General features: G+C 40.9%; 1 protein-coding gene across 1 annotated transcript in view; it reads left to right on the top strand.

Annotated features, from left to right (window-relative positions):
• The window catches only part of slc22a15 (solute carrier family 22 member 15), an 80757-nt gene extending 61579 nt beyond the window's left edge, over window positions 1-19178 (top strand). The window contains exons 8-12 of the mRNA XM_060841850.1: window positions 2582-2667; window positions 3941-4064; window positions 6210-6282; window positions 11304-11468; window positions 15577-19178. Coding sequence (XP_060697833.1) covers window positions 2582-2667; window positions 3941-4064; window positions 6210-6282; window positions 11304-11468; window positions 15577-15609 — 481 coding nt within the window. The 3' untranslated portion in view covers window positions 15610-19178. The remainder of the gene's footprint in view (window positions 1-2581; window positions 2668-3940; window positions 4065-6209; window positions 6283-11303; window positions 11469-15576) is intronic.
• Window positions 19179-19658: the final 480 nt, after the last annotated feature.

Here is a 19658-nt window from a genome sequence, read left to right as displayed (position 1 = left end):
TATGGATGTGAATACCAAAGGCTCTCTGATCTTCAGTACTTTCCATTGTCTTAGTGTTCATAGTGTTCATTCCTTGCCTTGTTAGCCCTCCCCAGGTGTATTGCCTCACACATGTCCAGGTTGAATACTGTTTGCCACTGCTTTGCTCATCTGACCAGTCCATTGATACCCTGCTGCAGTTTAAAGCTATCCTTACTATTTACCGCCTGGCCAATCTTCATTTTATTTATGAACGTTTTGATCATTGCCTGTACATTCATGTCCACCACAGACAGCAAGAGGCCCAGCATTGGGTACTGTGGAACCCCACTGGAAATAGTGACAGAAACATCCGTGTATCATCACTCTCTGCTTCCTGTCTCTCATTAAAGTTTGGATTCAATTGGATTCAATGTGCTGCTTTACCTTGGATCAGATGGACTCTTACTTTCTTGACCAGTCTTTCATGAGGGGACCTTATCAAACGGCTTGCTAAAGTCCATCTAAATGAAAGAGGGATGACCATCATTAACAGTCCTGGTTACCACCTCAAAAGGTTTGATCAGATTTGTCAAACAAGACCTTCCCATAGCAAATCTCTGATGACATCCTGGTTAATCCATGTCTGTTCAAGTAATGAAATATTCTGTCCCTCAGAACTCTTTCTAATCACTACCTTATTACTGAAGTTAAACTGACTGGCCTGTAAGTTCCTGGTCTGTACCCTCCTCCGTGCTTTTATAATGGACCACATTAGCTTTTCCCCAGTCCTCTGGACTTCAGCTGTGGCTAGAGAGGATTTAAAAATGACTGCCAGGCTTTTGATATCTCCTCCCTTGACACGTTTAACAGTCTTGGATACATTTCTTCTCGGTCTGCAGAATTATTCATTTTTAAGGCTGTTAAACATGTCAGTATTTCCTTTCTCTCGTAATATTTTTTATTATTTCACACCCTGATGTTTTTAGCACAGAGTTAGATTTAAAGGAGAGGGAAATAGGAAGTTAGAGGGAGGGAACTCCAGAGAGAGAGTTCCAGGGGCCTGCTGACACATTTATCAAGGTCTGAGTAGAGCTAGTGGGGAGGATTCAGAAGGCTGGAGTCAGAGGAATGGGGCATTGTTGGGGAAGAAGGCTGTATGGCTGGAGCAAGTAACAGAAAGAGGGATGGGTGACACCTTGGAAGGATGAGAATTTTAGTTTGGTTGCATTGAAGGGCCAGGAGCCAATGTATCTCAGTAACTGCAGGGATGGTGGCTGAGAGAGAAATGCGGGCAGTAAAATTCACAGTTTTATAAAAATAATGAGAATAAATTGATCGTAAGAGCATCTTGTAGAGTATACTCAATGGAATGAGTACTCCAAAATACTTTTGTGTGTAAAGCACTCAGTACATTATAGAGAGGGGGTTGGTTTAGCTCAGTTGGCTAGATGGCTAGTTTGCAATACAGAGTGATCCAAATAGCATGCGTTCAATTCCTGCACCAGCTGAAGTTACCATGAAGGACTCTCCTCAACCTCGCCTGAGGTGTGGTGTCCCTCAGGTTGAACCACCTCCAGTTGTGTCTCTCTGTAATGAGCGAGCAGCCCAATGGTCTGGTAGGGCATTGGTGACTTCATCTTATTTTACATAAGAGGTTATGTATGATTTTGCTTACCCTTTTCAAAGAATAACTCTGTCTGAAACACTTAAAGTAGAAAAAGAAGAAATTGTATTGACATAAAGTACCTTTCAATGTCTCAGGACATCCCAAAACATTTTACAGGTAATTGCATACTTGTGCAATGTTTAACAATAGAAATGTTGCTGTCAGTTTGTGTACATGGAGATCCCCGAAACAACTCCCAGATAGTCTGCTACAGAGGGTTGAATATTGGCCAGAGTGTAGGGCAGAATTTCCCTGCTCCCCATTGAAAGAATATAATAGGGTCTTTTCATTGAGACGGCACATGATGCCTTTGCTTAACATCACATTGAAAGATGACATCTTTGACTGTGCAGCACTCCATTGTGTGTCAGCCTGGAATTGGACTCCAAGTCTCTGGAGTAGGACCGGAGCCCATGATCCTTTGCCAGAGATGAACCTGCTACCTAGTGAGCATGTCACTGATTTTAACAATCTAAAGGTTTGAATGCTTGGTCTAAGGTTCAGACAGATCTGATTGGCTTTGTGTTGTATCATGTGGCATTATTTGAACCAATTGTGGTTTGAAGTCTGGTACCAAGGACAGGTACACAAGAGCAGTTTCCAGTTTAACTGCTTTATGGAACTCTGCCAACATGAGCACAAAAACAGAAATTGCTATAAAAGCTCAGCAGGTTTGACAACATCTGGAGGGAAATAAACATGAACATTTCGGATCCGGTGACCCTCCTCAGGGCCTGAAACGTTAACTCTGATTTCTCTTCTCAGATGCTGCTAGACCTGAGCTTTTTGAACAATTTCTGTTTTTGGTTCTGACTTAGTGTCCACAGTTCGTTCGGTTTTTTATTCTGTAAACCTGGGCATGACTAGCCATTCCAGGAGTTTCTCCATGTAATGTGATTGGATGTCTTATTTTATTATGACACCTAATTCTGTCCTCTCCAACCAAAACCCAAGGTCAGGAAGACGGAAGACAATGACAGCATTCCTGTTATTTGCAGGGCTTGCCTGCATAAGTACCATGTTCTTGCCTAGGCATTTGGGTAAGAAGACCTTTTAAAACAAAATCTCTGTAGTTTAATGCTTATGATAAATATAACATTAAATTGACCTGTTTTTCTTTAGATCATTGCTAATGGATTATTCTTCATGTACCTTCCTGATCTTTAAGGTATTTTTGTACGACGTTGGAAGGTTAATATATCTGAAACAAACACCAAGTATCAGAGAAACTCAGTGGGTTTGGCAGCATCTGTGGAGAGAATAACAGTGAACGTTTCGAGTCCACTGAACCCCTGTCAAAACTTAAAGCATTTGGCAAATAGTGGTCTATGTGCTGATGATGAGTGAGATTGGAGTTGGGGGGGTGTTATTTAGGTGAAAAATGAGTTGATTTAGTGGAAATGGTGCAGAGAGAAAGAGAGAGAGAAAAATGGAGAAGCAGCCTAAAGGATAGTTGATGGTGAGCCAGGAGAGAGAGAGAAAAGTGCTGAATCAGTGTAGAGCAACCCATACAGAACAGAGCGTGGGATGAGGGGCTGGGGTAACAAAAATGGAGGGAGATATTCTAGCTCTGAAATTGTTAAACTCAGTATTAAGTGCTGAGGCCTTTAAAGAACATGGGTGGGAGGTAGAGGTGTTGTTCCTCCAGCTTGCATTGAGCTTTACCAGAGTACTGCAGCAGGCCTGAGACATATGTTGGCATGGGGACACTGTTGTTTTGAAATGGCAGGCAACTGGAAACTCATTTTTACAAAATAGCAGAGATGTTTCACAAAGCAGTCACCCAATCTGCCCAATGTAGAGGAGACCACTGTTTCCATGCTGTCATGTGTCAAACATAAGAACAAGAGCGAAGCATTTGGCTTTTGAGCCAATGGGGTGTTCAGTGATACTACGACCCATTTGTGACCTAACTCCATATAACCTTTTTTAACCCATTCAGTGATGGTGAGTTTTGAGAAGATTTGTAACTCAGGTTGAGATTCTGGATGTAGGTTTGCTCACTGAGCTGCAAGGTTCATTTTCAGATGCTTCATCACCATACTAGGTAACATCTTCAGTGAGCCTCTGGTTGAAGCTTCGTCCAGAGATTCACTGAAGATGTTATCTAGTATGGTGACGAAGTGTCGGATAATGAACCTTCCAGCTCAGCGAACAAACCAACATCCAGGATCATTCAGTGATTGCGACCCATTTGTGACCAAACTCCATATAACCTGTTTTAACCCATTCAATGATACTGTGACTCATTTGTGAGTTAACTCCATATAAGCTGTTTTTAACCCATAATCTAAATATATGTTTCTTTCTTAGCAGGCTTTGACATGGGATTCTTGCTGAATGTCACTTCATTAGCACTGTGTGGAAAGTTAGCTGTCAGTGCTGCCTTTAATATTGTCTATGTCTTTACTGCAGAGCTTTACCCAACTGTGATCAGGTAAATATAATTCTATTATGGTGACAACACAAGTTTAGCATATTTTCTGTTGTTATTTGAAAAGAGGAACTTTCATTTATATAGCTCCTTTTATCTATGACTGATATCTCAGAGTGTCGAGATTGTTGTTTTGCTAAAACTGAAATTTAAACAACTTCTACCCCAAGCACACTGATTCCACTGGGAACCCTTTCCAGCTGATGCTGCAAAGTGCATTTCACTTTCTTGCTGAGGAATTGTTCAGGTAACCAGGCTCTCCTGAGGAAATGGGACGAGTTGCATAACTGATAGTTATAAAAGTAGCTGACCAATGTGATGCTCTGGTTCTTGAGTATTTTTGCCTCATTTCCTATGAGCAGTTTTCAAGCAATAATTTCTGTAAGACAGGTTTCACTGAACGATTTAGAGTCATAGAGATGTATAGCATGGAAACAGGCTCTTCGGTCCATGCCGGCCAGCACCCGGCCCATATCCCTCCAAACCCTTCCTATTCATATACCCATCCAAATGTCTCTTAAATGTTGCAATTTTACTAGCCTCCACCACTTCCTCTGGCAGCTCATTCCATACATGTACCACCCTCTGTCTGAAAAGGTTGCCCCTTAGGTCTCTTTTATAACCTTTCCCTCTCATCCCAAACCTATGCCCTCTAGTTTGGGACTCCCCGACCCCAGGGAAAAGACTTTGTCTATTTATCCTATCCACATCCCTCATAATTTTGTAAACCTCTATGAGGTCATCCCTCAGCCTCCGACGCTCCAGGGAAAACAGCCCCACCCTGTTCAGAGAACGAACTCTCCTTATAGCTCAACTCCTCCAATCCTGGAAACATCCTTGTAAATCTTTTCTGAACCCTTTCAAGTTTCATAACATCTTTCCGATAGGAAGGAGACCAGAATTGCCAGCAATATTCCAACAGTGGCCTAACCAATGTCCTGTACAGCCACAACATGACCTCCCAACTCTTGTACTCAATACTCTGTCCAATAAAAGAAAGCGTACCAAATGCCGCCTTCACTATCCTATCTACCTGTGACTCCACTTTCAAGGAGCAATGAATCTGCACTCCAAGGTCTCTTTGTTCAGCAACACACTCTAGAACTTTACCATTAAGTATATAAGTCCTGCTAAGGTTTGCTTTCCCAAAATGCAGCACCTCGCATCGTTCCCTGGCTTGTCCTTATGCCACCCTTCTTAAACAGTGGCACCACATTAGCCAACCTCCAGTTTTCCAGCACCTCACCTGTGACTATTGATCACACAGATATCTCAGCAAGAGGCCCAGCAATCACTCTCTAGCTTCCCACAGAGTTCTAGGGAAGACCTAAACAGGTTCTGGGGATTTGTCCACCTTTACCCATTTCAAAACATCCAGCACTTCCTCCTCTGTAGTATGGACATCCTGCAAGATGTCACCATGTATTTCCCTACAGTCTATATCTTCCATATCCTTTTCCACAGTAAATACTGATGCAAAATACTCATTTAATATCTCCCCCATTTTCTGCGGCTCCCATAATGGCCAGCTTGCTGTTCTTTGAAGGGCCCTATTCTCTCCTTAGTTACCCTTTTGTCCTTAATGTATTTGTAAAAACTTCTTTTTCAAAATCCGATTCATCCAGATTGTTACATTCCAATTGCCCTTTGGTTGACCTACCCATCTTTATAGTTTCTTGATTTTGTTTGTGGGAAGGACTTGATAAGAGAATTAAATTATGCCAGATTGAGAGTGCAGTAATGCAGGAGGTGTCAGTTCAAGTATTCTAAGTACATTGAGTCCTTGAAGAGGGAATGTAAGAGTTTGTATGGTGGGACACATTCTCATTTTGAATTCCTGCATTTCTACTTTACAATTTAATGTGTTTGTTGTTTGAGGTAGTTGAGTTTGCTTCTAGTTCACTTTAGAAGTTAATGTCTAGATGTCTGAAATATGACCCAGGTATCCGTTTGTAGTAAGAAACATGAATTACTGATCAGATTTCTATCGTGAAATCCTAAAGATGCAAAATTGATATCTTGCCTCTAGGTTGTAGGTATTTGGCCTCTGGGAAGGGCAGTGCCATCTGATTTATAATTGAACCGTGAGTAGTTATAGAGGTTGAGTTTTTAAACCTGCTTTGATCTGATATGGTTTCTTTCACACAGGAATGCTGGATTGGGAATCTGCTCAATGTCATGCAGAGTTGGTGGGATTCTGGCACCATTTGTTCCTGCGCTGGTTAGTTTCAACTTTTCTATATATGCAGAAGCCTCCTTGAATCTGCACGGTGGCACTTCAGGGTGCACACTCAGTCAGATGAAACTCCTTTTAACATAAGTAGACTCATGCTATTGTGCCCAGTCCTGGCTCCCATACTTTCAGGATGATGTCATGGCTATAAGGACGGTGCAGAAGAGACATACTAGAATGCCACCAGAGATGAACATTACAGAAAATTGGAAAATCTATAAAGAAGTTGGCACCGAATTGATTGAAGTGTGATTTGATGAAAGTGTTGGACTTTAGTAGTGTAGATAAGGAAAAATTGTTTCCACCACTGAAGTATTGATAATAAGGAAACACTGACAAACAAAAGAAAAGGGATTATTAAGTGCGTTCTCCAGAGAGTGGTTGTCTTCCACACTCTGCTGAAATGTGAAACCAGATCCCAGGTAAATTTCAAAAGAGGATTGGCTAAATACTGACAAAGGAAAAACGTGCAAGATTGCAAGAGAAAGGGAGTGGGATAAGTTGGCTGGCTCTTTCAAAAAGTGCAGGCATAATGGCTTCCTGTATGTGAAATGAAAGTAGCAAATATTTGCTTTGTGTTCATATTCATATATGACATCGACCTTGCATGAGGTGCATCACCTGATGTAGTTTTCCTGTTTACTGGAGATCTGTTAAAATTAGGACAAGTTAATTGTTGTGAAGTCTCAAATCGTTTGAATTACTTGCTAACTGGAGGGAACTTTTGGCCCTTGATATACTGAACATTTGAGAGCAGATTTAGTTTATTGTGATCATTTCCACTCAATGTTTAATTCTTTCTAAAGAAGTACACAGTTTCCTGACTATGTTGTTCATTAATTAGGCTACCATCTCTGAAGGCCCTTTCCCCTCTCAACGATCTGTCCCTGACTAGCATTGTTTGGCAGGAAGCTTCAATTATTTGATAAAAGCTTGTGGATTTCATTCTTACTGGCAAAATAATATTTATTTGTGATCTCTGGCTTAATTCATTTTTTAAAGATCTTTGTTACACCAATATTTCATTGTTGAACTATTTGAAAAATGTCCTGTTTAAAGCATTAGCATCAGAATTACTTCCATTTATATCTCTCAAAGTGATCTGGTAACCAATATTGTTCAGCTATGACCTTTGTCTTGAAACAGGTGAGAACTTTGTGTTAAAGATGTAAACATCCATCTGGTATGGGAACAAGCTAGGGCAAAGATTTCCACAAAGATTTATTCACAATAATCTGAACAGCAGAAATGAAGATTATGTTGTCCGTTTACAGACCAGTCCAAACTGGTTACTATAATTGGTTTTAACTAGATATACTATGACATTATTCCATGGCTGGTGGGTCTTGAACCTGGACCTCCTGGCCCAGAAGTTGGTGCATTACCAATCAGCACAAGACCCTGAACTGGATTCTATAAATATTTTCAATCAAACATTTTTGACTGTGTTATGACACACCTCTGTGGCAAGTGGAATTTGTATCTGACCTTCTGGCCCAGAGATGGAGCCACTACCAGTGCATTGCAAAACCATTAGATTTTTTGGTTTGTCATGCTGTGACACACGTATGGGCTGGGGCAATTGAGTCATGAATTTAGACCTTGTGGCCTAGTAGAGAGGGACACATCACAAAAACCTCACCTTTCTTCAATTAGTATCAGCAGGTCTTAATCATAACAAGAGCTTGCATGTGTCCTCACTCAACACACAGCATTTTCCGTGTTAACACATTGTGGATGCCCACTTTTAGGTTCCATCTGCTTCATTGCTGTGTCACATATAACGTTAAAAACATCTGTAATTGTCCAGTTATCTCGATTCACAGACTGTTTAAGAAAGGTGACAGGCTTACCACAAAATAATGGACCAAGTTGCATAACATCTATTGTCAGGAAATTTCTGCAGTTTGTAATTGAAGCTAGAGTGAGTGAACATCCAAACATTTTCAGCTGATCAGAGAAAGCCAACTGTTTATGAAGGGTAGGTCATGCGAGTGAATTTGATTGAATTATTTGCAGAAAGTGCCAAAGTAGTGGAAATTCATGTTTGTGGATGTCAGGTTTGCAGGGAACATTTGTTAAAGTCTCTCCTCAGAATGTACAAGCTAGAGTGAAAGCTCATGGAATTGGAAGTAAATTATTGACCTGTTTAGCTATTGCCAGAGAAATTTAGCCCAATGGATTAGAGGCCACAAACGAGAATCATGGTGAAATTGACAAGTGGTTTATTAAACAAAGCAATATTGTGGAAGAGAAATTGACCAGGCTGACACAGAGTCTAGATTAGAGTGGAGCGGGAAAAGCACAGCAGGTCAGGCAGCATCCGAGGTCAGAGTTAGTTTCTTTACTCCGAGAGTAGCAGGGATGTGGAACACCTTGCCTGTAACAATGGTAGACTCGCCAACTTTAAGGGCATTTAAATGATCATTGGATAAACAAATAGATGATAATGGAATAGTGTAGGGTAGGTAGGCTTCATATTGGTTTCACAGGTTGGCGCAACATCGTACCAATTGCAACATTGTACTGCGCTATAATGTTCCATGTTCTATTTGGCTGAGCACCTGGAGATAGAGTAGGGATAATGGCAAGCTAATGTCATTACAGTCTCTTGACTAGTGGCATTCTGCAGCGATCTATGTTGGGGTCTCAAACATGTGTATTAGTTAATGATTCAGATGTTGAGAAATGTGCAGAAATTGTAAGCAATCTTGGTGAAAGTGTAAAATTGCAAAGGAATTGATAGATTAGGTAAAGGATTAAATGTGAAACAAATGTGAGGTCACCAACTTTGGACCTAAAGAGGGTTGAATGAGAAAAACTTGTTGGCTCTCATACACTACTCATTAGGATATCATGATCAGATGGAGAAAATAATGTTAAAAAGTTGAAGGTTTATATCTGGAGCATTTGGATACGAGGGGATAGAAGTCATGTTTCAATTGTACAGTAACCTGGGGCAGACAATGTCTGGATTGCTGTGACATGAGAACGAGGAGCAGGAGTAGGTCAGATGGCCAGTTGAAACATTTAAAATAGGGGCAGGCAGGGCTAGACCATTTGGTCCTTTCATTCTGCTCCCCCATTCTGTATGATCATGACTAATCATCCTACTTCGTACCCTGCCCCTATTTTTACCTCATACTCTTTGATCCCTTTATCCAATAAGAAATGCATTTACATCGTTTTTGAAAACATTCAGTGTTTTGGCCAAAAGCACTTTCTGTGGCAGAGAGTTCACCTCTCCTGAATAAAGTTTCTCCTCATCTCAGCCCTAAATGGACTACCCTGTATCCTTAAACTATAACCCCTGGTTATAGTTGAGGGAATTATTCCTGCGTTTACTCTGGTTCTGTTAGTTTTGTAGGTTTCTATGAGATCCCTCTCCCACCTCATTCTCCTAAACTCCAGTGAATCCAGTCTCTCTTAATGCATCACTCCAGCCATCCCAGGAATCAGTCTGGTAATTGCAAGTGCAAGCATGGCTGATCTTCTGCCCAGACTTCATTTAGCCACCTCCTTCCCATTATCCCTTTATTCCTTGGGAGATCAACAATCTATCACAGCCTTGAATATATAATCAATTATGGAGTATTAAGGAAAGAAAAATACTGCAGCATGGACAGGGTGAATAGCCATGGCCTTTTTTCAGGGTCGGAGAGTCCAAAACTAGAGGGCATTGTTTTAGGGTGAGAGGGGAAAGATTTAAAATGGACGTTAAGGGTAACATTTTCATGCAGAGGGTGGTGCATGTACGGAATGAGCACCAGAGGAGGTGGTGACGACTGGTACAATTACAACATTTAAAAGGCATTGGCTGGGTATATGAATAGGAAGGATGTAGAGGTGTATGGGTCAAATGCTGGCAATGGGGCCAGATTAATTTTGAATATCTGGTTGGTTTGGATGTGTTAGACCTCAGGATCTGTTTCCGTGCTGTTTAACTCTGATCCTGGGATGCTGGAGATTTGAAATAAAAGTAAAATGTCCAAGAAACTCCACAAGCCTGGCAGCATCTGTGGAGAGGGAAGCAGTTAGTGTTTCAAGTCTATGTTGATCTCTTTGGACTTGAAGCATTAACTTTTGTTTCTCACTGCACAGATACTGCCTGAGCTGTTGGGTATCTCCAGCACTTTGTTTTTATTGATATAATAATCCTCTAGACAGAAAATTCCAAATATTCGCACCCCTCTCAGTGAATATGTTTCATCTCAACTGTGTCCTGAATGACTGAGCTCTCATCCTGAGACTGTTCCCCTGTGCTTTCAATTCCCCAACCAGACTAAAATAACCCCACAGTCCATTCCGTCAAGCCTGCTCAGATTTTAGATCACCCCTCATTCTTCTAAACTCCAGAAATATAGACCAAATTTATAGTGTTTCATTCCAATCCTTTTATCACAGGAATCTAGTGAACCTTAACTTAGTAAGTTATGGACATCGGAACTCTCAGCAGTACTGAAGGTGTCATTTCATCAGATCTCATTTTCTCTTCTGTTCCTTCCATGTCATCATAATCCACTCCCCAGATACAGGTTTCCATGCAATTGCAAGGAGACATTGCACTTGCTGTGTTACCTTATCCCCTCTCAATATCCAAAGTCCCAAACTCTCCTGATTGTAACAATGATTTACTTGTATGGCTGACAGTTCAGAATATGTATTGCTGTTCATTGTGATTTCCTCTGTATTGGGGAAACCACACGCAGACTGATTAATTGTTTTCCCTGACTTCCATCCCAATTCCTTATCCCTAGTTCCCAGTCTACTCCAGAGAGCCCAGTCAGAATCCTGCCGAAAGGATGGTAGATGTTTGAAATCTTCCCTTCAAATAGCAGTGAGTGCTAGATCCCTTGACTGTTGATGGACAGTAAAGATAGAGATAAGATGTTTGCTTGCAGATCACCCATGATCTTGCTGAATGGTAGTTCAGAATGTTCCTATTTTCTTGTCTTTCCTTAGCCTTATTGGTTCAAGCATGCATTGAGGTGAGCATTCTTGTGTTGCAGAAGTCGTTGAATCCATCAATGCCATTCATAGTGTTTGGAATTGCTGGGATGTCAGCAGGATTCCTGGGTCTCCTGCTTCCAGAAACATTAAATAAACCAATTGCAGAGTCAATAGAAGATCTTCACACTCCAACCTACCAGAAGCTTGAAGACAAAAGGAAAAAAGTGAGTTCCATTTTTGTTTGCATTTCTATTTGTTGTAACTTTGGTTCCACATTTCTTTTCTCACTGCCTCGGGATCTAATCGATTGACCATCTTCTTCTCAACACAGTACGAAAGATTGTGGAATTTCAAATGCAAGACCACCCAGTGATTATTGCGATGTTTGTGATGGTTTAAGAAATACTCTGCTGGAAGTTGGCCTTTCCCATAAAGCCAATGTTACCCCAAATCATCAAATGGTTTTCACTCTGTGTCCATTTTTAAGTTATTTTGAGATGGTTAAAATTTATAGTTGCAGGAACAATACTAAGATCTGTTTTATAAGTTTTCAAATGCCAAAAAAGTTTAGATACCAAATCTTGTGTACCAATTAAACAGGATAGTTTACTCATAGTAGACTTGACAAGTATTATAAATGCATATTCTTAGTGGTGACTTGTTTTTTAAACTATATAACTAAAACTGTACAGGTAACTATTGTTAAAGGACAATTATATTCTAAACAAAAACAGAAATTGCTGGAGAAATTCAGGTCTGCCAGCAGCTATGGAGAGAAAGCAGAGGTAATGTTTTGGGTCCAGTGACCTTTCCTCTGAAGAGGAGGTGTTGGTGTTTTGAAAAGCATTAAGGAAGACAAGCCATAGGACCTGATGAGATCTTTCCCAAGATGCTGAGAAAAGCAGGTGAGGCAATTGCTGAGGCCTTGTCTCTTGTGTTAAATCTTTGTATCCTCTTTAGTCACAGGAGAGGTCCTAGAGGACAGGGGAATTACCTAAGTTGTTCCATTGTTTAAGAAGGGCAATAGGGATAATTTGTGAAATTGTGGGCTGGTAAGCCTTATGTCAGTGGTAAAGAAATTATTGAAGAAGGTTCTTGGGGATAGGATTTACTCGCATCTGGAAGAATATAGACTTATTAGAGTTAGGCAGCATGGCTTTGTGCGGGGAAGGACGTGTCTCATGCTTATTTGAATCTTTTTGAGGAAGTGACAAAGGTGATTGAGGGCAGGGCAGTAGACAGTGTCTATATGGACTTTAGCAAGGCCTTTAACAAAGTCCCTCACGGCAGGCTAATACAAAAGGTGAAGTCACATGGGATCTGTGGTAAGCTGGTAAGATTGATACAGAACTGGCTGAGTTATCAAAGACAGAATAGTGATGGAAAGTTGGTTTTTGTGAATGAAAGCCTGTGACCAGTGGTGTTCCACAGGGATCAGTGCTGAGACTCCTGTTGTTTGAGGAAAATGTAGGTGGCTTAATTGGTAATGCAGACAATGCAAAGGATAGTGAGGAGGATTGCCGGAGGACATAGCAGGATATAGGTAGGATTACTGAGGTAATGCGTTTTGGATGAATCAATGTAAGAAGGAATTATATAATAAATGGTAGAATCCTTAGAAGCATTAACATATGGAGGGATCTGGACAAGCAGGTCCACAGTTCCCTGAAATTGGCAACACAAATGGATAAAAGTGGTTATGGAGATATATAACATGCTTACCTTCATTGGTTGGGGCATAGAGTCTAAAAATTGGCAAGTCATGTTGCAGCTGTATCGAACTTTAGTTAGGCCACATTTGGAATATTGCGTGCAGTTCTGGTTGCCACACTAGCAGAAGGATGTGGAAGCTTTGTAGCAGGTACAGAAAGAACGTACCAGGACATTGCCTGATTTGGAGGATATTAGATATGAGGAAAGATTGGACAAACTTTGTTTGGTTGTTTTCACTTGAGTGTCGAAAGATGAGAGGTGACCTAATAAAAGTTTACAGAATTGAGAGGCATGGATAGAATGGAGAAACAATCTTTTTCCCAGGATAGAAATGTCAATTACTAGGGGAGGTCGAAGGTAAAAGGGGCTAAGTTTAAAGGAATGTAAGCGGCAAGTTTTTTTATACAGAGGATGGTTAATGCCTGAAATGCGCTGCCAGAGGAAGTGGTGGAGGTGGATACAAAGCAATATTTGAGGCATCTTGACAGATATACAGTACCTGCTCCACACCGTATCTGCGGGCAGTACTTTCCAAGGCCAACCGCAAATGCCCGAAGCCGTGGATAGTCGCAAACCCTTTCATTTAAGTGGGAGATATACCTCCCCGGCAGCCCCCTTGTGCCTGGTTCTGGAGTGTTCCATGTAATATTTTTGGGCCGTGGCTAACTGTGGATAACTGAAACCGCAGTTGATTCTGCAGATACAGCAGTCGCCCTGTACTAATAGACAGGGAACAGAGAGACATGGACCACCGAGAGGCAAAAGGTTTTAGTTTAGAACGACATCATGTGTTGGCAAAGGGCCTGTTCCTGTGGGATTCTGTTTTTCATTTGTTGATTGCATTGGTTCAAGGAAGAATTTATTTTTGCTGTTGTACAAAAAGTTGAGCTCTGAAATGTAGTAGTTTTGAACACAATTTGAGCTCTGATCAGTTATGTACAAAGCGTAAAATCTGTTTAATATTTTATTACAGTTGTGAAATATTTGAACAATACATGTAAGACTTTCTTCGCATTAATTACAAAGAGATCTTGGAGTGCAGGTTCACAGCTCCTTGAAAGTGGAGTTGCAGGTAGATAGGATAGTGAAGAAGGCGTTTGGTATGCTTTCCTTTATTGGTCAGAGTATTGAGTACAGGAGTTGGGAGGTCATGTTGCGTCTGTACAGGACATTGGTTAGGCCACTGTTGGAATATTGCGTGCAATTCTGGTCTCCTTCCTATCAGAAAGATGTTGTAAAACTTGAGAGGGTTCAGAAAAGATTTACAGGGATGTTTCCAGGCCTGGGGGATATGAGCTACAGGGAGAGGCTGAACAGGCTGGGGTTGTTTTCCCTGGAGCGTCGGAGGCTGAAGGGTGACCTTATAGAGGTTTATAAAATTGAGGGGCATGGATAGGATAAATAGACAAAGCCTTTTCCCTGGAGTTAGGAAGTCTAGAACTAGAGGGCATAGGTTTAGAGTGAGAAAGATATAAAAGGGACCTGAGGAGCAACTTTTTCTCACAGAGGGTGGTGTGTGTATGGAATAAGCTATCAGAGGAAGTGGTAGAGGCTGGTACAATTGCAGCATTTAAAAGGGACATGGATGGGGAAAAGGGATAGGAAGGGTTTAGAGGGATATGGGCCGGGTGCCGGCAAATGGGACTACGTTAAGTTAGGATATCTGGTCAGCATGGATGAGTTGGACTGAAGGGTCTGCTTCTGTGCTGTGCATGTCTATGACTCTATAATTGAAATCTGAATTTTTGTGGTTTTCTCTTCAGTGTCAAAAGTCAGTTGTTTCCTGACATTGAAGTTTCGTCTAAGTATTCATGCTATTGTACATTCGGTATCAGCATTCCTATTCGGCAGCATGTATCCTGACTCTCTTAAGTTCTGTTGACCTGTCACTGCCCTATGATTGTTGATGTCCCATGGCTCCCAGTCCAGCAATGCCTTAATTTAAAATGTCATCCCTGTGTTTGGATCTCTCAGTAGATTTGCCCTTCAGTTATCTATATCGTCCAGCTCTCCTTTGAGATGTCTAAACTCCTCCAGTTGTGGCCATTTGCATTCTGTGATTTACTTTGCCTCCCTACTGATAGCCTTACCCTCACCTGTTTGTGACTTGAGCTCCAGAAATCTTTCCCTAACCCCCTCTAACTTCTCTAAAACCTTCCTTAAAGCCTATCTGTTGGTTTCCTGGATCGGTTTATATCAGTTGGCTGGACTGCTGATTTACAATTCATAGTATTGGTTCAATTCCTGCACCACCTGAGGTTACCAGGACCAATTCTACTTCTCAATCTCTCCCCTTGTCTGAAGTGTGGTGAGCCTTGGGTCAAACCAGTTGTTTCTCTCTTTTGAGAGAGCAGCCCTATCATCTGGTAAAATGATAGTGGTTGCCTATGTCACAGGGGACTTTGCATCGTATTTGTTTGTTAACATTTCTGTGATGTGTCTATGGACATTTTACTGCATTAAGGATGCTATATAAATGCAAGTTATTGTAGCAAAGCAGTCATTTTAAAGGTTAGAGTGGTGCTGGAAAAGCACAGCAGTTCAGGCAGCATCTGCCATTTTAAGGGGCCTATTTGGTTAGTGATTGAATTGTTTATATGTTTTCCATTAATTTAACAGGGGGTTGGATCACAGAACGTCACTCAGTCATGAAGATGAGAGGCTTAGCAAAGCAGAACTTAGACTGGAAGGACAATCTACTGGACCTAAGAAAAATGTTTTCAGATGAGGACCGTGAATTGCAAGGAGAAATTTTACAAGATTCTGCAGGAGATTATATAAACAATTCAGAGACTTTGAATTGGTACGTTTTAAATGAGCCTGGATCTTCAAGATGCCAACATGCTAACTGATTAAGGAAAGACTTATTTAAGCTGAAGAAATACCTCAGTTACTCACTTCCCAACATTAGTTGGGTAACAGGAACTATGAATTGCCATTGTTTACATTTCAGCTTGTACAGTTTTGCAAGTATTTTTGCCTTTGAGTCCTGCTGTCACAAGTACAAAGCTGCTGCATTATATGAGGAATATCATCACTTTCAAAAGATTTTGGTGTTAGAATTTATTCACAAGACTTTTGGAGTAAATTATCAGTTTTAACATAAAATATAACTTTGTAGCCTGGGAAGCTTTAAGCTCCAGTTTCTTTTTAATGCACCTTGCATTGTAATGGAGAGCCTTATAATGATTTGTATGTATTGGACATGCTTTAAGCTCTCTGAAGTCTCTCCGTTTAGACATCTGTCATTTCTAACACGATCACCTTTTAAGGATCTATGTTTTTTCCATTTACAGATATTCCGAAATGCTTCAGTTTTGCACTCCTGTATTAAGGAGCCCAACAATGCTACAATTTTCAGTTAATAGAAAGATGTTTCTGGTTAGAATTACTTAATATTGTAAGTGCAATATGTATCTTGGCATTTTATCACTCCTTTGCTGTTGGAGTCTCAAATGTCCCTTCAAGTGAATTGGATTGTGCCGTCCAATTCTGATGCCTTATTGTTCCAAGATTTGCAAGGAAAACCAAAAGATAAATCTTTAAACCTTGAATTATTGTTAGTTCAGATGAAATCTTCCAGAATAATTTATCTCACAAACCATCCGTTTTGGATAGCTATTTGATAGCTTTCCATATGGGTCCATTTAGGTTTGATTTATGTTTTAATAGCATTGCTAATGGTTCTCATCTAATGTGCAATATTTATCATTTAAGTGTTTATTCTGCAGCATTTAACTGCAGTTGAATGAGACCACCCAGCAACAGGTTGCCAACTGACTTCAGTGTTACCTGTCATTTGTCCAAAGACATTTTGGATCCTCTGTTCATAATCTGTTTGGCAGGTAGACAGAATATAGGATTGGTCTGCAACATCTGTTAAAGAGAAAGGAAAGCTACTTTATTCTTGTATGTTTTACATTTCTGTTTCTCTTTGGGAGATGTGCAGAACCTAGTGACCAAATTGCCCACATTCCAACTCTGTCACGTACTTCTAGTGACCCAGCTCTGCCTTTGGCAGGTGGATCCAGTGATCTAACTCTGACTCTGGCAGGTCAGGTGGATCCAGTGACCCAGCTCTGACTCTGGCCGGTGGATCCAGTGATCTAACTGACTCTGGCCGGTGGATCCAGTGATCTAACTCTGACTCAGGCAGGTGGATCCAGTGACCCAGCTCTGACTCTGGCTGTTGGATCCAGTGATCTAACTGACTCTGGCAGGTGGATCCAGTGACCCAGCTCTGACTCTGGAAAGTGGATCCAGTGATCTAACTGACTCTGGCAGGTGGATCCAGTGACCCAGCTCCATAACTGGCAGGTGGATCCAGTGATCTAACTCTGACTCTGGCAGGTGGATGTGTGAACCCATTGTGGAAGGTGAATACAGAAATAACGTGCTCTTTGACTGTGGCAGATGGATCCAGTGACTTGACTTTCCACACTGGCAGCTTGAACTGTGACTGCATTAACCCCAGATAGTCTGCAGCTTGATCATCCAGTTGGTTTCAAAGGAAGCTAAGGATTTCTGCTCCATTGCAGTTGAGGCCTGGTACTGTCATGCTCTTGTCTGTCAGGTATCTTAGATATTTCAAAGGATCATTAGTTTGTTCAAAACAGTGTTCAGTTATTGCAAATAAATTGAGTGCTTTGCATTTTGCAAAAGTTTAATCAGAAACAGTTAATTTGTAAAATTGCCCTACCCAAGCTCTATGGCTGGTTTAATGGATTTGATCATCTGGGCTACAAATGCCTTGTCAATGATGAAAGTTCATAGTTTCATTTTGCACTTGTAATGACATGAATACACGTCTACTTGTGGTTGAAAGCTACGTAACTCAATTTCACTGATAACACAGTATCTATGCCCTAAGCTCCTTGCTCGTTATGTCTTTTCCATTGCATAATGCATTTTTTAAAAAGCACAGGGAAGACTTTTATTTCATAGGGCTAACACTGTGGAATTTCTGTAGCAAGAACCTTTCTTACCTATCAGACCCTTTTGTTAAAAAATCGCAAGGACCTTGAAAACAGAGAACAAGAACATATAAAAGATGTTGAGACAAGGTTTAAAAATGTGTTCAGTGAAGTGAGTTCATATCTCAGTATGAACTAATATCACTAATCCCAGCTAGAGTAACCGTAGTAGGTGATATTAATGGTGGGGAAATGATCCATGATTACTGAAGCTGATTACTATCCTGTAACCCCTATTGAAAAGTGCCTCAGTGGGCTCTGGACCTGAGAGGGACCAGGCTTGGCTGTCTCCCCTCTCAGGACTTCCTGGCTGGTGCTCAGCTGTGAGAGCTTCATTGTGAGGATTGCTTCCTTGAGATCTCATTGGGTAGTGAGCTAGACTTGATAACACTTCATCCCAAGAGTTAGCCCTTTCTGGGCCTGGAGCAATAGTAAAGGAACTGGTGTCAAAGCAAGGCAGTTTACGAGATGGACTAAGATGTCAAGTTTGGTAGATGTAGGGCAATTCAAATAGGAGACGATAGGCATGCTGACAGTGTTTACTTAATTAAATGTAATATTGTAGATATCTACTTCAATAGTTTTAAGTTAATGTTGCCATAATAAATGTATTAGTGAGTTTATTACTGGCAATTATGTTTTTGACAGTATCTGTGTGGAGCTGAAAACGAAACAGAAATCTTCGTCCGTGGAAGCCGGATACTTCCCTAAACGTATTTGCAATTTTTAAGTTAGAACATATGAAGAGCAGCCATTTGTTGAGCAAAGAACATTCCACACCGTCAGTGGTTTGTGAGGTGCAGCTGTGTGGAATCAGTAACTCAGCATTTATACTGTACTGGACTTTGTCCCTAAAATGTGGCTTGTCACTTTATGTACCCTGCCTGGCGTCTGTGTGCTGGTGAAAGAGAGACATTCACCACCCCCAACCAACAACCCGAGCTTGCCTTGTGCAGGAGCTTTTTAACTCGCTGGTTGGGTATAAAACTGGCATAATCGAGGAACCACCACTCATGGATTCACCCTTCATTGTCAAGCTGAAAATCTCACTGTAACTAAGTTAAACAATCAGTTTCATATCTTACTCATTCAAAACTATTATGCTTTTGTTTAACAGTTCTCAAATGTGACATCTCCACGTATCGATTTTGAGAGCTTGCTGACAGTTGACCAGAATGCATTGTATCTCATTTTTACATACTGAAAACCTGCCACATGTGTAACTGTACCATGAAATGTGACATCAAATATAATAGGAAATTTTCCCTGAGCTGCTGTTCACTTACTTTCTCATTCTTCATTGTGTCAATATTTTCAAAGTGAGAGGACAGACCTGTTATTAATTTGAAATGTCCAACTTGTATATCATGATAAATGCACAAACTGGATTTATTTGGAAAAGAGCTGCAGATTTTGTAGTTTAGATTACTGTTGAGCATCTTGACTCTTGGTGGAACTGCTCTCATCCAGACAAGTAGAAAATATTCCATCATGCTTCTGACTTGTAGGTGGTGGACAGGCTTTGAGGAGTCAGGAGGTGAGATGCTCACCACAGGATTCTGATCTGCTCTTGTAGCCATTGTATTTATATGGCTGGGCCAGTTCAGTTTCTGATCAATGGTAACACCCAGGATGTTGATTCTGCAGCAGAATTCCATTGAATGTCGAGAGGCAATGGTCAGATTCTGTCTTGTTAGAGATGGTCATTAACTGGCTCTTGTGTGCAGT

The sequence above is a fragment of the Hemiscyllium ocellatum genome, chromosome 22 (assembly GCF_020745735.1).
Source record: "Hemiscyllium ocellatum isolate sHemOce1 chromosome 22, sHemOce1.pat.X.cur, whole genome shotgun sequence".
Taxonomy (NCBI): Eukaryota; Metazoa; Chordata; class Chondrichthyes; order Orectolobiformes; family Hemiscylliidae; genus Hemiscyllium; species Hemiscyllium ocellatum.
The sequence above is the reverse complement of the archived record's forward strand: the minus strand, read 5'-3'. Positions and strand labels throughout refer to the sequence as shown.